This window comes from Pezoporus occidentalis, unplaced genomic scaffold (genome assembly GCF_034315485.1).
Source record: "Pezoporus occidentalis ecotype Australia unplaced genomic scaffold, CSIRO_AGI_Poc_V1 ctg274, whole genome shotgun sequence".
Taxonomy (NCBI): domain Eukaryota; kingdom Metazoa; phylum Chordata; class Aves; order Psittaciformes; family Psittacidae; genus Pezoporus; species Pezoporus occidentalis.
Window position 1 is genome coordinate 796,328 of NW_026914653.1, and position 18,860 is coordinate 815,187.

The 18,860-nt window shown below is 49.3% G+C and overlaps 1 protein-coding gene across 2 annotated transcripts in view; it reads right to left on the reverse strand.

The window, feature by feature from the left end:
- KDM5B (lysine demethylase 5B) overlaps positions 1-12,880 on the reverse strand; it is a 49,630-nt gene extending 36,750 nt beyond the window's left edge. Inside the window, exons 1-3 of one of the 2 annotated variants that reach the window (XM_062624939.1) lie at positions 12,605-12,878; positions 1,095-1,172; positions 45-167 (exon numbers count right to left, since the gene is read on the reverse strand). In XM_062624939.1, coding sequence (XP_062480923.1) covers positions 45-167; positions 1,095-1,172; positions 12,605-12,742 — 339 coding nt within the window. In that variant the 5' untranslated portion in view covers positions 12,743-12,878. Of the gene's footprint in view, positions 1-44; positions 168-1,094; positions 1,173-12,604 lie in introns of both variants that reach the window. The other variant, XM_062624938.1, reaches the window with a different exon arrangement.
- Positions 12,881-18,860: the final 5,980 nt, after the last annotated feature.

The window sequence follows — 18,860 nt, forward strand, 5'->3', positions numbered from 1 at the left end:
ACAAGATCTTTTTAGGACAAGTTTCTCCCCTGTAACAGTCTTACTCTATTAAGCTGAAATAAATCCAAGATCTTCCTCTCCACATGTGGTATTTTCAGCGTACACCCTTGGAGCTCCCAAAACTTCGCAATCTGGTCCAGAAAATTCAGCTTTACACGAGTTTGGGCCTGAAAAACCAACAAGCAAACAATCAAATGATCTGCACACTAGAGGCAGATGAAGCTTTTGTATCCCAGGGTTTGTAATGCTGCAGCCTCAGTTGCCTGCCTGACTTTTCCCTCCGCAATGGCATTTGGTATTTTTCCCCTCTGTCACATGCAGGAAAAAGGAATTCAAACCTATACAGACACCACCAGTCCTTCCCCAAGTCACTCTCTCTTAACTTTTATTGCATTTAGAAAAGTGCTTTCTGAGAACAGACAAGCAATGCATTATTACTGCTAAATACCACCTAAACGAGCTGCATTGCTAGGATTGATTACACTTATGACGTTAATAAATGTGTATTATAATTTATTACAATTTGGCTTTTAACAGCCCAAATATAAAGCAGCATTTATGGCTTATTATGAGAAAAATCAGGGAAGCAAAGAGTCCTCGTCATTCCGCTCGTACCAGTGGTGAGCTAAGCAGGACTCCTTGCTGCTCCCTTCTTCTAGGCTGAATTCATGACAGCAGTGAATGAATGTGCTTGCGAACAGCAAATTTCCACCAACTGAATCCAGATTTTGCAATTGTTTCTTCCAAATGGCTTGTTATTTTTAAAGCACTTTAAGTGTTTCATCTCTTCTACAAGATGCTGTGCATGTGCAAAATGCAGACGCAAATCTATGGCGCTTGAGAATGTGAGTTTAACCTCTTATAAGCACCTCTGTGTGGAAAAGGCCTAAATTATGTTCCTTTAATGAGCACTAACTTGACTTGTTATGCTTGGTATGTTTTTAACTAGGCTCTGAAACAGATGAATTTCTCTGCTAATTAAAAACTGACGTTCAGAGGTCCCAAGTGATGCCAGCTCAAGTCAAACACAGCCCACTCGCAAAACAATACTTCAACATTCTGGAGCAGAAGTGATATTCAGCTTTCCAGTTTACCTCCAGTTCATTCAGCCTCTGGATCCTTGGGGTAAAGTGAAGCTTATCGACATCACATGCAAATGGTGGCTGCCAGTCCTGCAAAAAAACAGAAGAGCTTCATCAAAAGACAAGGAAAATGAAGGGAGCTTCTCTACGTGTCAGTCAAAAGCATGGGAGAGGTCTCCATGGCTCCCAAACCCTGCTCAGCCCCAATGGCACAGCCCTGCACATGGCAGGAGCCCAGCACAGAGCTGCCTGGAAGCAAGGGCTGCACCCAACCTGTCAGGTATCACACCCCACCATGGCAAGATCTGCTTCTGCTTCCCAGTTACTCCATGTCCAACAAGCCTGAACTGCCTGGGAAGCGCTGCTGCTGAGCAGGTCCAACCCACCCAGCAGGAGGAATAAACCCGCTCTGAGATGGGACATCACTTCCATGAGTAAATTCAGTATTGGCACCACGCAAAGCACAGAACAAAGTCAAGTTTCATAACCCACGATCCTGCCTCAGTTGGGAAGACTAACATCTGATAGCAGAGACTGTAAGGGAAGGACAAACGCAGCAGTTTGTGTTCATAAGTGCTGGTCTCCAAAACAAACAGCAGCTGCGCTAAAAACAGGGGAAAAAGCTGCTTCTTTTAATTCCTTGTCTGCAAACATTCCGAACAGCTGGAATATGGCCAATTACCAAAAGATGATCACTTCTTTGACGGACTACCTGCAACTGGCAGTGTTATTTATAAATACAACTCTAAAGCAATTTTATCCTTCAGATCTCTGACATCTCTCACATGCAGTTGGTTTGGCAATACCCAGCTTCACTAAACCAAATGAGATTTGATTTGAACTTGACAGTAATTTATTATCTATAAAACTATCTTATTATCACTAATTACAGAATGGAGATAATGCACGAGAGCTACTGACAGCAGAGTGAGACAAGAGCTTTCTACCAGGACAAGGAAAATGCTTCCTCAACACTGGCAGACTACAGCAACTGAAGTAAGACCAGCAGCATAAGCAGAAGATTTGTTGGTTTAGCAAACGTATTTAATAGAAAAACTAGTGTCTAATACAACCATAGAGGATTTGCAAAGCAGTTCTCTTACTACAGCCATCCAGGCTCAGCTCTGTATTATGACAACCTCATCCTGCCACCAGAACAGAAGCAGGTACATTCGCAACTACAGAAAGGGGATGCAAGAGTCGCTGAGAGCACAGGAAAACTGAAGAGCAAAGTGGAACACCAATCTGTGTGTTTTATCAAACATACATTGACTAATCCAGACCTCCACATTAGTAATATGGGAGTTTTCTGACCCTAGAAAGCATTTTCAGCACATCAAAACTTACCAAGGCCAGGCTAAAATTAAAAGATGAACTGGAAATTAGATGACCATCTAACAGGAGTCAGGATGACAAGGGATGCTCAGTCCTTAACCAGGGGGGCTTGCTTCTCAACCATTCTTGTTCTTTTAACAACACCACAAAGACCGGTGTCCAACTGAATGATGTCCCTAAACTAGATAAACTTAACCCTTCTTTAACTGACTATCTTGCTTGCCAGAACACCAAATGCAATGAAAATAGTAAGTGTGATGAAGAAAATGTTTGACACTCCTTTCTAATATCCTGCTATCTGGTGAATCATTTGAGATCCCAAATTGAGATGAGAAACATGACTGGGAGCATCTAGAACCCAATTTGAAAGCGCTGCACTTCAATGCAACAAATGGGGCTTCCGAGCCGAACCAAATGGTTTCATCATTAGTCAGAACTCTGGAGTTCGCTCTGTGTGCAGAGACAGACAGAAGACAGGCAACCAAAGCAGGAGAGGACACAGTAGTAACAACACACAGCACCCTTGGGACATGCTGGTGACAACAGTAAATTGCCAAAGGGCAAACTGCAAGATCCTAAATGCTTTGCTTAGGCTGAGAGAGTAAATGAAAGCAAAGAGGCATATGCTGACTGACTGCTTAGCTGAGTAGTAAGCCAAGGATGCCAAGTGGATGCCAAGTCTCCAGGCGGGCCATGCACTACCCTATAACAGGATCCTGCAGTAAGGAGCTGCAGAGGATGAGAAACAGGAATAAAAAGAAGAGGAGCAGGAGTTCAGCTCCCGAAGGCAGCGGCACAGCCACTGGGCTTCAGGGCTAGTGCTTGCAGGCCATCAGCAAAGCCAAAGAGGTGGGACTGAGCACAGATGACTCTTCTGGTTGGGCTACATCCCCCGGCACAGTCTGTTGCTCTGGGGAGAAGCCCAGAGGAAAGCTGGCATGCCACTGGGCCACAACAGGAGGAACAGGATCCCCACCTGTGCCTACAAGTTCCAGCTCATGCTCAGCCTTAAAGAAATAAAGATAGGAGGGTTCCCAGGACAGGTACAGACTTCGAAGCCACTGCTAAAAAGCAGCCTGTCTTCAGGCAGGACAGAAGCAAGCTCGTCCACTCCATTTCTGAAAGCAAATGAAGAGGTTTATGTGCATTATCTTACAGAAAACCTCATTCACAGCATGGCATACGGAAACACACCACTCCAGTGACCGGTTAGCTCCACACAGCTCCTATGTGCTAATGACTGGTATTCATTTTTGGCCAAAAAGTGATGAATTTCCTAAGACCCTTGCTCTAGCAAGGAACCATGCATCTTGTCCATTGGGACAAGTAACGTGACTGCAGAGAACAGAAGCTTCCACAACAGGTATTTTCCGCACCTTGTGGTTCTGAGGTTTAATGTCACTAATGAACAACCTGCACACCAGCACACTTCAATGCTACTTCAGCTCTTTTACAAGCAGCAGCTTTGGAAGCTCCATTTATTCAACAGGACTCTGACAGTTTTTCAGTCTATCAGGCAGATGGGTCCATCCACTACAAACAAACATTTAACAGCCTTAAGTGCTCAATTCTTAAGCAAGGAGAAAGTCATTGCAAGAACTTCTGCTGAGAGACAGTAAATTGGCTTAATTCCTAAACAAGACTCTTCCAACCCTTCTTTAATAACTGTATTATTTCCTCAACAAAAAGCCTGCAAACACTTTGAAGCACAACTTACTAAGATACGGAGTATTAAGAGACGTATCTGCTTTGCAGGAACTGCCTTCATGCACCTTGGAAATGCAGCAGCACCACGAGAGGGAGCTTTTTAGTGCAATGTTCATTTGCAAAGCTGCTCATCCACAAGACTGAGCTGCACTGTGGAAGAGCAGAGCACACACAGAGCAACTCTACAGGCCCACATCCCCTTAGGTGCATGTCTGAGGCAAGGCACCTCCATCCAGCACACACCTCCAAGGTCCTTCTACCTTAAGAAGATAAAATTCCAGACTGGTTTGGGCTGGAGAGGACGTTAAAGCTCATCCAGTTCCAACCCCCTGCCATGGGAAGGGATGCCTCACACTAAACCATGTCACCCAAGGTCCAGCCTGGTCTTAAACACTGTCAGGGATGGAGCATTCAGCACTTGTTTGGGCACCTTGTGCCAGCACCTCAGCACCCTCACAGGGGAGAACTTCTTCCTTATGTCCAACCTGAACTTCCCCTGCTTCAGTTTGCACCCATCACCCCTTGTCCTATCACTACAGTCCCTGCCTTTGTTAGCGTGTGTCTGTTATCCAGAGCTGGCAGAGCAAACCTGAACACAAATCCAGGCAAAAAAATGAGACTGACACCAACATTTCCAAGTTGCATTGCTCCTCCCAGAGCCGTGTTACAGGAAAGGCCTCCTGTAACTGCAGCTGTAAACCCCGCACCTCATCCAAACTCACTCTCTAATTAAGATTTAACCACCCCCACTCCCTTGAATTCAAGTGAACAAGAAATTACCACTGTCACTGCTAAGCTGCTCTACAGGTTAGCTCGCTTCAACTTCCTCCCTCATCTCCATCTCATTTGAACCAAGTATCTCCTTGCTTACTGGCCAAGAAGCTATTCATGAACGCTTCCTGGAAGCGATGGGTCAAGTCATTTTTCAATAAGCAAATACCTTTTTGCTTCTCTTTCCAGCCCTGCAAATAAAGATTTTCCTCAGGCTTTTTCCTGAGGTCTCTCCTGCTTTTTCAACATCCTTTGAAAACTGCAAGGAGCATTTGAGTTGCAATCTCTCCAATGCCAGACACACACACAAAGAGATGTCCCTTTCATTATGCTGCCAGACAGCATCTCCTAGTAAGCACCAAAGGAATATCTTGGTCATCCTTGCCAGAGAAACCCTTATTCATTCAGTTAACTATCTCGGTTCCCTGCTTCCCAGGATGCCCACCCTGCGAGCATGACCTACATTCTGCGTTCCCAGATCTATGATCTTGCCTGTGCCACGGTGTTAGATGATTGCTGCCTCCACGAGGGAGGGAGCAGACTCGGTGACTCAGGAGGTCCCTTTTCCTCTCGTACTTTTATGACTACTTTAAAACCACACTTGAAACACAGATGGCACAATCTGGGCCCAACCGATGAGCGCCGCCATTTATCGCCCCAGCAGCGGGGTCATCCACAAAGCTTCCTTTGGAACAGGAACTAATCCCTCTCTGACCCTGTTAAAAGGCTAACATTAGTTGGTACCTCCGATCACCAGCTAACCCAGTTTGTGGCGACACAGTCATTGCTTGGTCGTTTTGAGCGTGGGTGATTTTCCCAACAAAAACATTGAATTACTCCTTGCTAAGAAGGGACCCCGCACAGAGTAACATAACTTACATACAGGACTCATCAATGAGACAAGCTTGGGGAGTATTTCTCATTTGGGACTGAACTGGGCTCTGCTATGCACTGCAGACTAGCAAGGGAGAACAAATACAACCCCAAAACCTTCCCAGCTGAGAACCACAGCCAAAGATGACTTTGCCATGGGAATCACCTCTCCAGATCCCAGCATTTCTGTGCCTGCTCCACACTTGGGAGAGAAACAAAAGAGAGAATAAAAGCTCAGGTAAGCTGGAAATGATTCTCAAGTGTCAGGTCCTGCTCCATGAGACCCAAAGGTAGAGGACAGAAACTATACATGAGCTTTGAACATCAAAACAAAATAGGTCACAGGGTTTACATGTAAGAGACACCCATCTCCTCTCCATGGAAGGGACTGCATGGAGGAACAGATACCGAGGCACCAGGCAAGAACAAGCAATGTGCTAGCAGCCCCGCACAATCAGACACATGGGGTGCTGCACTCTGAGCACTAGCAGCGAATCCAAGATCCCCAATTCCCTTTGGAAGTGTTGACCAGCCCTTGAAGCAGAGCATCCATCAGCATGGGGCCAGGCTCAGCTGTCAGTGTCCAGCATGCCTCAAGAGCTATGCCACCTTCACTCAAGGCACAGTAAGCTGTGGACAGACCTTTGCTCTGATCCCACAACACACTCCCGGCATGGACAGCACGCACTGTTGCTGGAGCCCTTTGGAGGTGGTGTGAACCCTCTCCAGAGCTGTAACTGGCAGCTTTCAGACCCAGACTTTAATCCCAGGGTAATTTGGATTAAGAACAAATGTAACAGCCACCCCAGAACAGCAGCAGACCAACTATGGACCATGCTGCTGGCTCCATCCTCCAGCAGCTGCAACAGCAACCACCCACTGCCCCAGCAGCCCCAGCTATTGACACTCTCGTTTGATCTGCTCAGATTCATTTTCACCTGTAAACCTCCTGTCAGTGAAGAGCATTTACTCACACACACGTAAGGGTGGGGGGCTGTAAGACCCCAAAGTTCTCCCTGCCTTTTAAAAACACCCAACCTGGCCTCCTGAACATGCACCCCATGTCCCCCAGCAATGCCCATACATTGATTCCATTCACGGCCAGGGGAAGGGAGTTGTGTTTAGTTTGAAACTCTGCTTTCAACTGACACTGTCCACCTCAAGTCAAACGAAACCCAACGAAACCTCCCCAGACCTGTCACTACTGTTGTCTGATAGAGTTTGGACTAAATAGTTTCATCTTAAGTTTTCAGTAAGCTTAACAGAGTGAGCGTTGAAACCCCCTCACTAGAGGAGACTGAGTCAAGGAGAGCATTTTCTCATCCTCCTTCGAGCACACTCCAATGTTTCAGGGTTTCAGAAGAGCAGCAAACACTAATACCTTAATTAAAGATCAGAGGAGACCAGCAAAGAGCCTGCTCTCAATCTACCCCATTTCACAGGATGACCCTGCACTGAACACGGCAAATGCCTCATTTAAAGTCCACATTTCCTAACAAGCTTCCATGACTGGGCTCTTTCTTCACAAGAATCTGACAGGAACCTCAGCACTCAAACATTTCTTCCCCAAAACTGCACCCATTTGTGGTCCCAAAGCACCAGAAAGTGGCAACCCCACCTCCCTCCTTCAGTTTTTCTTTAACAGCTGCTCGCATTCTCAGTTCAAAGCTGTGGGCCCTGTTATCTAATTCAGTGGACCTAGCTTATGGACAGGAGCCTGTGGCTCCCCACTGAGCCTGAGGCAGTATGTGTGATGTGCTTCCAATGAAGCTCACTCACGTACTATCACTGAGTCCTCTCTGTCTTCTTTTTGACAGATCAACTAACAGAGCCCCTGCATTGTGTCAAAGCAGAGGGACCATCACGACCAGCTTCCTGTTTAGGATGAAGTATAACAAGTCCTGCTTTGGTGATGGTCTGTTTTACAACTCCAGGTCCAGGAGACCACCAGAACCCTCAAGGTTGCTCCATAAAGTGAACTGGGTTTTGTTCATAGTTGAATGGAGGAGTTTTGGCTCGTTTTGTGCTTTTGTTTTTCTCTCTCCATTAAAATGAAAGTAAATCAAGCCAAGGGCTGCACAAGCAGCCTCAACAGCCACTGGCTGGACCACTGTGGCTCCTCAGAGCCCATTGCTGGAGCAGCAGCCTTGCTTCTCAGAAGCCTTCAGGTTTCACCTGAACCTGTGTTTAGGTTAACTCCCCCAAAACCCATTCTTTCATGTGCAGACCTCTTTCAGCACCCCTCTGCACCCTCTCCAGTTGTCAGATCGCTTTAAAATCCTCCAAAGAGTGCAGTATTTTCTACTCTCGTGCTGCCACACAGGTAAAATCACTGAGAAACTCAAGAGCTGCACTCCCTAGTTTAGCCAAAGCGTCCATTCCACCACTGCACTGGTTTCCACAAGGATCCACAGTTGTTTTCCTACAATCCTCTCTTCTATGACTAAACTATGCTCCTTTGCTCCTAAATGTAAAACCTCACATTGAGTCCTACTTCAGCGAACACTGTTTCATAACACTCACTGTTCATTAGGCAATTGGGATCCCTCTGTAATGAGTTACCCACTGGAAACCTGCAAAATACATGGAAGAGTTGCTTTTGTTCTTTTAGCCTTCTAATGAAAATTAGATCCCCTCAGCTTGAGGTTCCAAAAGACCATTAGAAACATATTCCTCATTCCAGTCTCATTACTAGTTAAAATCATTTGTGATTCCTTCAGCACAGCATCAATTGTGCACAAAACCAATTATTATAATTAGAATACTGAAACACACTACATCAATTTATAGATGTCAGATCATGGCAACACAGCTGACCTAACCAAGCAGAGAGGCTCGCAGAAAACAATGACACTGATTTGACAATGCCAGTTTCCATACAAGGCTACTTCATGCTATCACCTTTTGAGTTCAGGCTGCAGGAGCCAGTCCTCTACCCTGGAGTGAGATGTGGTCAGGAACTCCATAAAGAAGTTAATTCCTTCTGTCCTCTTGAAAGTTTCACAATATTCCAGGATCCACTGAAAAATGTGAGCCAGTAACTTTGAGATCTCCAGTATCAATTCCTTTAAGACTTCAGGTACATTAATACAGATTTTCTAATCTTCAAACACTTAGTTTTATCATGGTAGACTTCAGGTTACCTGGAGGCCTCAACTGCACTTCTCCACATTCACATTATTTAAAGCAAAGAAATTTAACCCAAATTTTCAGTTTTCATTTTTGGCCATGGGGAAATCCTGATGGTTTTAGTATACTGTACGATGCTGTATAATTTGAAATGGATTCATATGGTAAGCAAGGCTCAAGTAATTGTTATTAGCTATTTCTTCACGGCAGCAAAGCAGCAACACAACAAAGCAGAAGGAAGAGCCCATTCTCAAGAAGAACCTGGAGCAGGAACTGTACCAAATGCTCCAGGTTTTCCCTTTCACCCTTGAAGCTAGACTTCAAATTCATTAGACTGTTTGCTTTCATTAATTGCTATTAACTACCTACTTCGAACAATGACACCATCCTCAAGCAACACTTCATTTCATTCCTTTAAATGCCCCCAGTCATTTGCAGAGCCATCTTAACATCTTCCAGAACATCAGGCCACCCTTGAGATGCCACGTTTCCGAACAAAGCACTGTTCCAGATTACCATTTCAATACAGAAATCCTAATAAAGGATGTTCTGAGCTCGCAGAAGAAAACCCTAACCACAAATGAGCACACGATGGACTGCACACAAGTTGCGCCCCATCATCTGCTGCATCCATCATGCAGTTCCTCACTGCCACTTCCACAGCAAAGAGCCAAAGCATATCTAACGTATGTAGCACGTCGACTACCAGAAGCAACCACCACTGGTAGAGTCTCAAACCTTGCCTGAACACGTTGCAGCCAACGACACTGTCTACTTGTGCTCAAGTCTGCTGCGACAAAGCCTTTGCTTCACTGTTCCATACAGTGAATATAGTTATTGTTGCACCCTTCACAAGTCAGTGCAGTATCCCGGAATCATCCAAACAAGAGCCAAACTAAGTCATCAGCGATGACTGGAACAAACTGCACTGTAACAAAGAGGAAGAAATCTTCTTTTGAGCGCCCAACTGCAAACTGCTACGCAGAAATATACCTCCTGTCGTATTCTCCATGTTCTTTCATCCTGTAAAATGTACAATGATCACCCAGAATCCACTGTCTTCCACCCAGATGTCTACAGTACATCAGATGCCTCGATACCCCCATCATAGAACAGTTCACTGCCTTCAAAGCCTGCCACACAACACAAGCCATGACAGATGCGCTTTTCTCCACGTTTATCTGGTGCCCAGCTAATGTCAGAAGAAAGGTACCCAGGAAGATGACCCTGGCCCTTTGGAGATGAGGGAGCAAGTCCCTTTGTGGTCTGGTGCTGAAACATCAAAGCTAGCTTAGGCATAAGGACTCCTCCATGAGCACACTGTGAAGCTACAGCTGGGCACCACTAGGCTTGCACTTTATTACTCCACATTAGAGTTCAGATACAAAAGCACAAATTCATCTGCTGATAATTATCCAGCAGAGTTTAAGCTAAAATAACGTGAGCCCAGCAACCAAATGTTTTATCAGCAGTGATCCTGGCAGCTCGCAGTGCTGCTGCCTGCTCACCAGCACGTACCCACATTGACAACATGGGCACAAGATTCCCTTGGATGCACGAAGGTTTCAACCCTTGGCCACTGCTGAGCAATGCTTTCAGCTGGAAGGGGTATGATTCTGAGAAGAGGTCGGTGTAGTTTGTAGCTCTCAGTATAAGAAACCGCTTGTCTACACTGAAAAGAGCAATAACTGAAGATTTACTGCATCTTCTGCCTTCAGGAACTACATCAACTTCACAGCTTTGCCTGGTGGATGGAAGAGCTCCCTCTACGCTCTAGGTTGGAGAAGGAGCAACTGCACTTGCATAAGGCATCCAAGTCATTACGTAGGGTCGATAGAAGCCAGGGCAGCTGAGCTCTCCTGAAAGCCAGGCTCCACACAGCTGCGAGGTGTGCAGCTTCCACAACTCCAACTATTCTCATCCTACTTCTAAATACCTTCAGGATGATCCTAAATACAGACAGATATTAGCTCTTTAGTAAGTGAAGGTGAGTGTGCCAAAAATGCAGTTGTAATAAGTAAGTCATTCCTTCAGAGAGCTGTTCATTTACAGCTCTCTAGCAGATAATATGGCTTATGAGAAGCCCTTATTACAGGGTTTTGGCTTTTTACACAAGCAGCCAAGAAACACAGATGAGGGTTTCTTTTTGTCAAACAAATCACAAAAGAAAAAACCTTCATAAAAACTCTGTTCTGCTCAGAGCTGCTGGAATATTGTTGACAATACACAAGCCCAAAAGACTACCCTACTCAAAAATATGATGTAAGTCCACTGCATAATAAAAACCATCTCACCCCCTAACTGTGTCAGCATTTGGCCAGCATATTCTACCTCGACATGAATTCAAGAGTGTTCTTGTGTGTGTTCACACCACTGCAAACTGCCCTCTTCTTACAGAGAACAGAAACATCTTCCTCTCCGATGAGATTCACTTTGTTCAGTTTGCTACAAACATTTCTATCATCTCACAGAGTCACGCAGCGAGTCGCTTCTATTTTAATTTGGAAGGAAAAGGATGGTTACCAACAGGAGTCCCAGCAACGATCAAAACACGAAACTGAGCAGCATGTGTTCCTGAATGCTATTTCTCTGAACTCAGAGTGTCACTGACAAAACTTAAGTCTGCAGCAATGTTTTTGTCAGCTTTGCCTCTGGCTGGATGAGACTCTGGGCTCTCGCTGCCGTTCAGCGGTCCGGTTGTTGCCACCACGTTAACCACCTCCATCCAGCCGCACCACCCCAGACCTGCACACCCTCCACTTGGAGAAAGAGCAAATCCTTTACAGTCGAGGTGATTCACATGTGTTTCTTAATTAGATTTTGACCCCAAGCAGCCCATCTCCTCACCAGAGCGGCTGTTCATCCCTTTAAACAAACTAACAATTTTGACTACGCAAACTATGGCTCCAAGATGCTCACAGTATTTCTCCGCACACTGAGTGGACCAACAAAAGGAAATCAGAATTCACAGCCCAATTCTGAGCTTACTACACCATCCATGGAGATGATGATGATGAAGAGGAAGGCTTATTACTCTCCCCACTGTGTGTTGCATTCTAAAATGGTGGCCATGTCTGTCTAGGCTTCAGCTCGCAGAGGCTCCAACCAAACTCCCAGCTGCGGAGTTTGGTGGTGCTCAACTTGAGGAGCCAGTTACCTGCGTTAAAACTGCGCCGGGCCGGACCGAGGGAAGCCCCCGCGGGTCCGGGCCAGCCGAGCAGAGCTCTCCCCAGCCCCGCACCACCACAATGCCAACATGGAGGGCAACACCCAGCAGCTGCCTCCTCCGGGGCTCGGCGCGGGGACCGCTCACCCCCAGCAGCCGCTTCAAGGCTCCGGCCAACTTGCAACTACCTGGGCCGAGCCGCGGGGCCCGAGGAGGGGAAGGCCGGGCCCGAGGGGCGGTGCGGCCGGGGTCAACCGCTGCCCCGCTCACCCCCGGCGGCCGCTCCGGCCACTTTCCGACCGGGCAGCGCCGGTACTTGGGAGCGACTTGGCGGGGGAGCCGGGGGGCGGCCGCCGTCCAGCCCCGCGGGCGCTCAAACTTCGAGGCGGCCGCAAAGCCCCGGAGTCACCTGCGCGCCCGCGGGGAGCGGAGCGGCCGCCGTTGTGAGGGGTGGGGGGGAGGAAAGGGGTGGTCGCCGGTGCGGGCCGGGCCGGGCCGCCACACAAAGGCCGTTCCCCGGCGGCGCCATGCGGGCACTCACCGGCGGCGGCCGCACCTTGCAGATGCCGGTCTGCTCGGCGATGGGCCGGATCTTGTGGATGAAGGCGAAGGGGTCGGCGAACTCCTCCCAGCTGGGCTCGAAGACGGGGCACTCGGGCGGGGGCAGGAACTCGGCCATGGCCCGGGCCAGGGGCCGCTCCGCCGGCGCGGCCGCTCCGAACGATCCTGCAAGCACCGCGGGTTGGCCGAACACCGCTGGAACGGGACGTGCTCCTCCGCCGGGAGGGGGGCGGAGGGGAGGGGGGGGGGGGGGGCAGGGAGATGGAGCGCGAGAGAAAAAGAGTCCGCCCCGGCCTGGGCGGGGGGAGGGGGCGGTGGCCGCCCCGCCCCGTCACGCGCCTTTGTGAGGGGGCGCCGGGGCCGGGCAGCGCCCGGTGCCCCCGGGGGCAGCGCTGGGCCGGGCTTGGGGGAGAGCCGGTGGCGGCTCCACTCACCGGGGACCCGGCCTGGTCACAGCTTGAAGCCGCCCAGGCCCCCCCCGCGGCTTTCTGGGGCCGCTGCCTGGGCTTCGGCGCTGGGGGGGCCGCGGCTCCCCTGCAGCGCCCGGCGCAACCACGGCTCCGCACTGCCCCGCTCCCGGCCGCCTTTGTGCGCGGCCTCAAAGCCCACCCGGCCCTTCCAGTGCCCGATCCTCCAGCACCGCTGGTCGGGGCAGGCCCCTCAGCGCTGCACCGCGGGGCTCCGGGCCCAGCGCCCCGAGCGGCTCCGTTAAACCCGCTGAGGGCCGCCCCTCCCGCACGGGAGCGGGGTGAGAGGGGGGGGGGTGGAGTTACCGTGCACGGGGCGATTCACCCGCCCCGCGCCGGCACATGGGCCGCAGCGCCGCCGCCGCCGCTCTGTTTACATGCGCGGAGGGATCCGCCACAGCTGACAGCGCCGCCGGCCGGCCCTTCTTTTTTTAAAGAGCCTCTCGGCTCGCTGCTATTGGTTGAGCCGCGGACGCGTCACCAGCGGGGGGCGGGCCCGCGCGGACGCATTGTCTGGGGCCGTTCGCCGAGCCCCCGGCGGGCCCCGCCGGCCCCTTTGTTCCGTGCCCCCATTGTCCAGAACGCACCGGGGGCACCGGGAGCGGCCCCGCCGCTAAGAGGGGGGGAGCGCGGGGGGGACCTTCCGCCGGCAGTGGGGATAACACACACACACACACACACACCCCACCCCCATCCCGCGGGAGCTCGGCGAGGTGCCCCCCCCCTCCCCCCCCGGTTTAACCGCGCTCCCCTCCCCCATCCCGCGGAGCCCGGCCCCGTTCACCGGAGCGCGGTGCCCATCCCCCGCGGTGTGGGGGGAAGGGGGGGGGGGGGGCGGCCGCAGCAGCAGGAGCCGCACGTAGCGCACGTGCGTGGCCGGGCAGCCCCGCCCCCTTTTCCTTCCCCCCCCGCCGCCATTTGCAGACCCCGGCTGGGCACAGCGCGCAGAGCCCGGGGCCCTCGGTGCCGTGGGGCAGCGGGGGTCTGGGGGTTGGTGAGCGGGAAGGGGCCTTCCAGCCCCATTGATCCGGCATTAACGGCACTGGGGAAGGCCCAGCTCTGCTTTGCTGGTGGCAAACGCACCCTGAAAGCCATCCTAGCCCCGAGGTGTGCCCCACGGCCAAGCTCTCCACATGGGGTGTCCGGGGGAAGACGCCGGTTCCCAGACCTCCTGCGTGCTGTTGGGGCACGTAATGATGGACAAAGCCCTGGGTGGTGAACGTCGTTGTCCTCGCTTGAAAATGGAGCGGGGGGGGGAAGTGGAAAGGGCTTCGGTGAAGTGTTTGTGTGCAGACATGGGCGAAGGCAGCCATCATCACTGGAGCCTCCCTCAGTGGGAACCAGCGGGTGACAGAGCTGAGTGGGGCTGAAACAGCCCCATTGCACTGCATCACAGATTGGGTTGGGTTGGAAGGGACCTTAAAGCTCCTCCAGCTCCAACCCCTGCCACGGGCAGGGACCCCTTCCACTGGAGCAGCTTGCTCCAAGCCCCTGTGTCCAACCTGGCCTTGGACACTGCCAGGGATGGGGCAGCCACAGCTTCTCTGGGCACCCTGTGCCAGCGCCTCAGCACCCTCACAGGGAAGAGCTTCTGCCTCAGAGCTCAGCTCAGTCTCCCCTCTGGCAGGTTAAAGCCATTCCCCTTGGCCTGTCCCTACATCCCTTGTCCCAAGCCCCTCTCCAGCTTTCCTGCAGCCCCTTCAGGCACTGGAGCTGCTCTCAGGTCTCCCCTTCAGGAGCCTTCTCTTCTCCAGGCTGCCCCAGCCCAGCTCTCTCAGCCTGGCTCCAGAGCAGAGCTGCTCCAGCCCTCGCAGCATCTCCATGGCCTCCTCTGGCCTCGCCTCAACAGCTCCACGTCCCTCTGGTGCTGCTGCCCCAGAGCTGGATGAGGACCACAGTGGGGGGTCACCCCAGAGCACAGCAGAGGGGCAGGATCCCCTCCCTGCCCTGATGCTCGCTCTGGGGCCCAGCACATGGGGTGGGTTCTGGGCTTGGGTGCACACTGCTGGGTTATGGGGAGCTCCTCATCAGCCAACACCCTGCTCAGTTCAGGTCTGTCACAGCAAGAGCTGGTGCTGCAGGCAGTTCCCATGAGTGCCGGCTGCATCCGCCTGGGACAACAGGAACACTAAAGGGAGCTTTGGGCCTCCACGCAGAGAGGGGATGCCTGCACCCTGGGCTCTGATAAAGCAAACCAAACAGCTCCCAGGTGCTCCACAAATGGCAGTGCTTAAGAACAGACACTAACAGGACACAGGCTTCACTCCAGAATTACCTAGAAGCAAGCCGGAGGAGATCCTGCCCATGAGAGTGCAGAGGCAAGCTAAGTGAAACTCCACTGAAGCCAAAGCACTCATTTCATCAGTAGGGAGTGTGGCCTAATTAAAATCCTCCCTGTTTAGGTGATTACAATAGAGGGCAGGGAGGGAAATACGCTGAGCCTCTCAGCTCTGTCAGGACCCAGGCTCCTGGGAACAAACAGATGCAGTAAGCAGGGGCTGTGACAGCTCAAACCAGTTCTCCTGGGCAGCCCAGCAGCCTGTACAAACCTGCACGGCAGCGGTTGTGTGTGTTTCCTCATCGAGGCCACAAGAGTTCTACGTCTCCGGAACGCCGGCTGCTCCCAGAGATGCTGATGCCTGTCAGTCCTTGAGCCAGTCGGGTGTCAAGCTACTGCAGTCTCAGAATCCTGGTTGGAAACACAGTGTCCTCAACATACCAGACCCCACACACTTCGTAAGTGCAGCTTCCAGCTCACAGCTTCCTACTGATTCGGAGAAAACTCCAGGAACAAACTCGCCAACAGTTTCAAATTGACAAGCAGGTATTCTTTATTGCAGCACTGGGAGACACGGGGGAGAGCTCCTCCTAACGTGTGTCCCCGAATTGCTGTACAGGTCATCCTTATGCGGTCACTGAGCATATTACATCATTTTCCAAAAGGTTTCCGGCACGCATACAAAATGGGGTGGTCTTTTCCCAACAAGCTTAATTAACATTACAGACATGGCAATCATCCTGGCCTCCTACTTATCAGTGAGTTTAACTGCTCTCATCCTGGGCATCTGCTAGTGCGGGATACTCCCCATCCCAGGTCCTGTCCTTCTATTCTGCTTTTCTCACACCTTTTGTATTGAGGCCCTGAGGGCCTGAAGCTTTGTCTACCTGCAAGCACCGCAGTTATTTTCCATTACAAAGCCCTCAAACTTAACATTACTTAGAACTGATTACATTTGGTACTTTTGTGCCTCCTTGTCTCAAATCCCCCCTTTTTTCTGTCCTTTTGCAAATTCTTTTGCAACATTTTATATACTGCCATTACCATCTAGAGTCTTCTTGAAATAGTTTCCTGTGTCTACTTGATACTTGATTTCATTTCTTTTCCAATCTTCATAACTTATCATAGATCGTTTACAATACCAGAAAGAAAACTGTATCATAGCACAAGTAATCAATATTAAAACAATTAATATTCCTGCAACCAGTTGCCTTAACCAGGAGAGATTAGGTAACCATGAGGTTAACTTTTTCCATATCTCTTCAACCCCCCAGGAGGTATCATCCTTGGCCAGTTCATGAAATATCTTAGTTTGTTTCCAAATTTCCTCCAGATCTGTTTCAATCCTGCCACTTTGATATATATAGGAACAGCAACTTTCATTGATTATGGAACAGACCCCTCCTTGTGAGGCCAATAACATGTCTAGGGCCATTCGGTTCTGCAGTAACATTTTAGATAGGCTAGTTATCTCTTCTTGTTCAGCTTGGGTTATATCAATGGTTCTCTTTTCCATTTCCTCTATAGTTGCTGAGATATTTACGATTGCCTTCTCTAATTCACTTACTCCCAAAGATGGAATTAGCCATCTCACAAAACTATGAAATGCAGTGTTTCGTTCAGCAATAGGGTTAACCCCTCGCTTAATCCGTTTAGCAAAACTTCTAACCCAGGTTCCAGGAGGATGCGTGTCAATAATAGCAAGATTTGGTATCACAGCACCTAAGGTGCATGCCCCCTTCCAGTTGGGGGGTAGGGTCTTATAAGCATTTTGCCCACATAACCAGTACCATCCTTTCCCTTCAGGAAGGGGCCACCACTGAACCACGATACCATCTATATTAATAGGATGATTACAATGGGAGTAGTGACCTGCACCTGTGGCATTTAAACAAGCATAGTCTCCTACTCTGGTTCCTGGTGTGATACATCTTTGTATACAGGTATAATATTCTTTACTTGGACTAGGATCAGCTATCCCAAATTTTAACCTTTCCCTTGGATATAGGTTGCTGGTGTTTACCCACAAATTAGTCCATGAGACAGTATTGGGAATTGGAACACCAATTAAAGGTAGGTCTGGATTTTCCCCTGATTTAGGCAACTGTGCACACACCCAACAGTCACTACGATTAAAAACATTAGTAACATTCTGCATTAACTTCAGGTGTAAGTTTTGGTCCCAAGCTGATACGCCAGTTATCATATAAATCCAAATTATGACCGGTACAATTTCATACGTAAGGGTCCTGAAGGTTCGATCCGCGATGTCTTCTCAGGTTCTGGTGCTTGCTTTATTCTTGAATAATGTATCCAAGCAGGTTGTTCCTTTATCTTCACTGCTGTAAAGGTGGTCAGTAATATCTGGTACGGTCTGCTCCACTTCTGTAGAGGATCTCCTGAAAAATTCTTAACATAAACCCAGTCTCCGGATCTAAAAGGGTGAATTGGATAATCCAAACCTCTTGCTCTTGTCCCTAATACTCTCTTATTTATTTCTTCTAATTGTTTTCCCAGATTGACCAGAAACTGTTGGAGATAGCCTTCTCCCACTTCCTGAAGGCTCTCTCCTTTAAACTGGGACTGATATGGTCTTCCATATAAAATTTTACATGGGATAGCCTCTTCTTCCGACCGAGGTTTGGTTCAAATTCTCAATAGAGCCAGTGGTAAAGCTTAGTATCAATATCTTGACATATTTTACTAATCTGTTGTTTGATCATCTTTTCTACTTGCCCACTGGCCTGAGGCCTGTAAGGAACATGTAGTTGCCAATCAATTTCTAATTTTTGTTAATTTCTTGTAACTATTTTGCACTAAAGGGCGAGCCCGGGTCGGAAGAAATTGCCTCTGGTACTCCAAAACAAGGTATTATACTGTTTAACAGTGTTCCAATTCCGTGTCTTGCATTATTTATTCTACAGGGGAATGCTTCTGGCCACCCTGAAAAAGTATTCATTAACACCAACAAATATTGGTCTCGGTAATTCAGAAAAATTTATTTGCCAGTGTTGTCCCAGATAACTTCCTCCCAGTTGTACCAGTTTGATTTCTATTTTCAATTTTAGGATTATTCTTGAGACAGAGCTGACATTGTCACTAATTGAACTATGTTATATAGATTCCTTCCTGCAATTTGTTCATCTAAGTATTTATACAAGGAGTTGCTACCCCAATGAGCTTTGTTACGTTTCTCCTGAACTAGCTTCCAGAGTTGGTTATAGGGGATCACAATTCACCCATCAGGTATCTGAACCCAATCTTTGTTTTCCTCTCCTTTGAGATCTCCAGTCAATTTTCTATCCTCCTTTGAATATCTAGGTTTAGATTTCTCAATTGTTAGTTTGCCATCAGGGATTAAAGGAATGAGTTTGGATTGTTCAGGTTCTCCTTTGGCTTCAGAATCGGCCAAATTTCACCTTGTTGATGCCCTCGACAATACATAATAGCTACTTCCTCAGGTAGCTGAACAGCTTTCAGTAGTCTCTTGT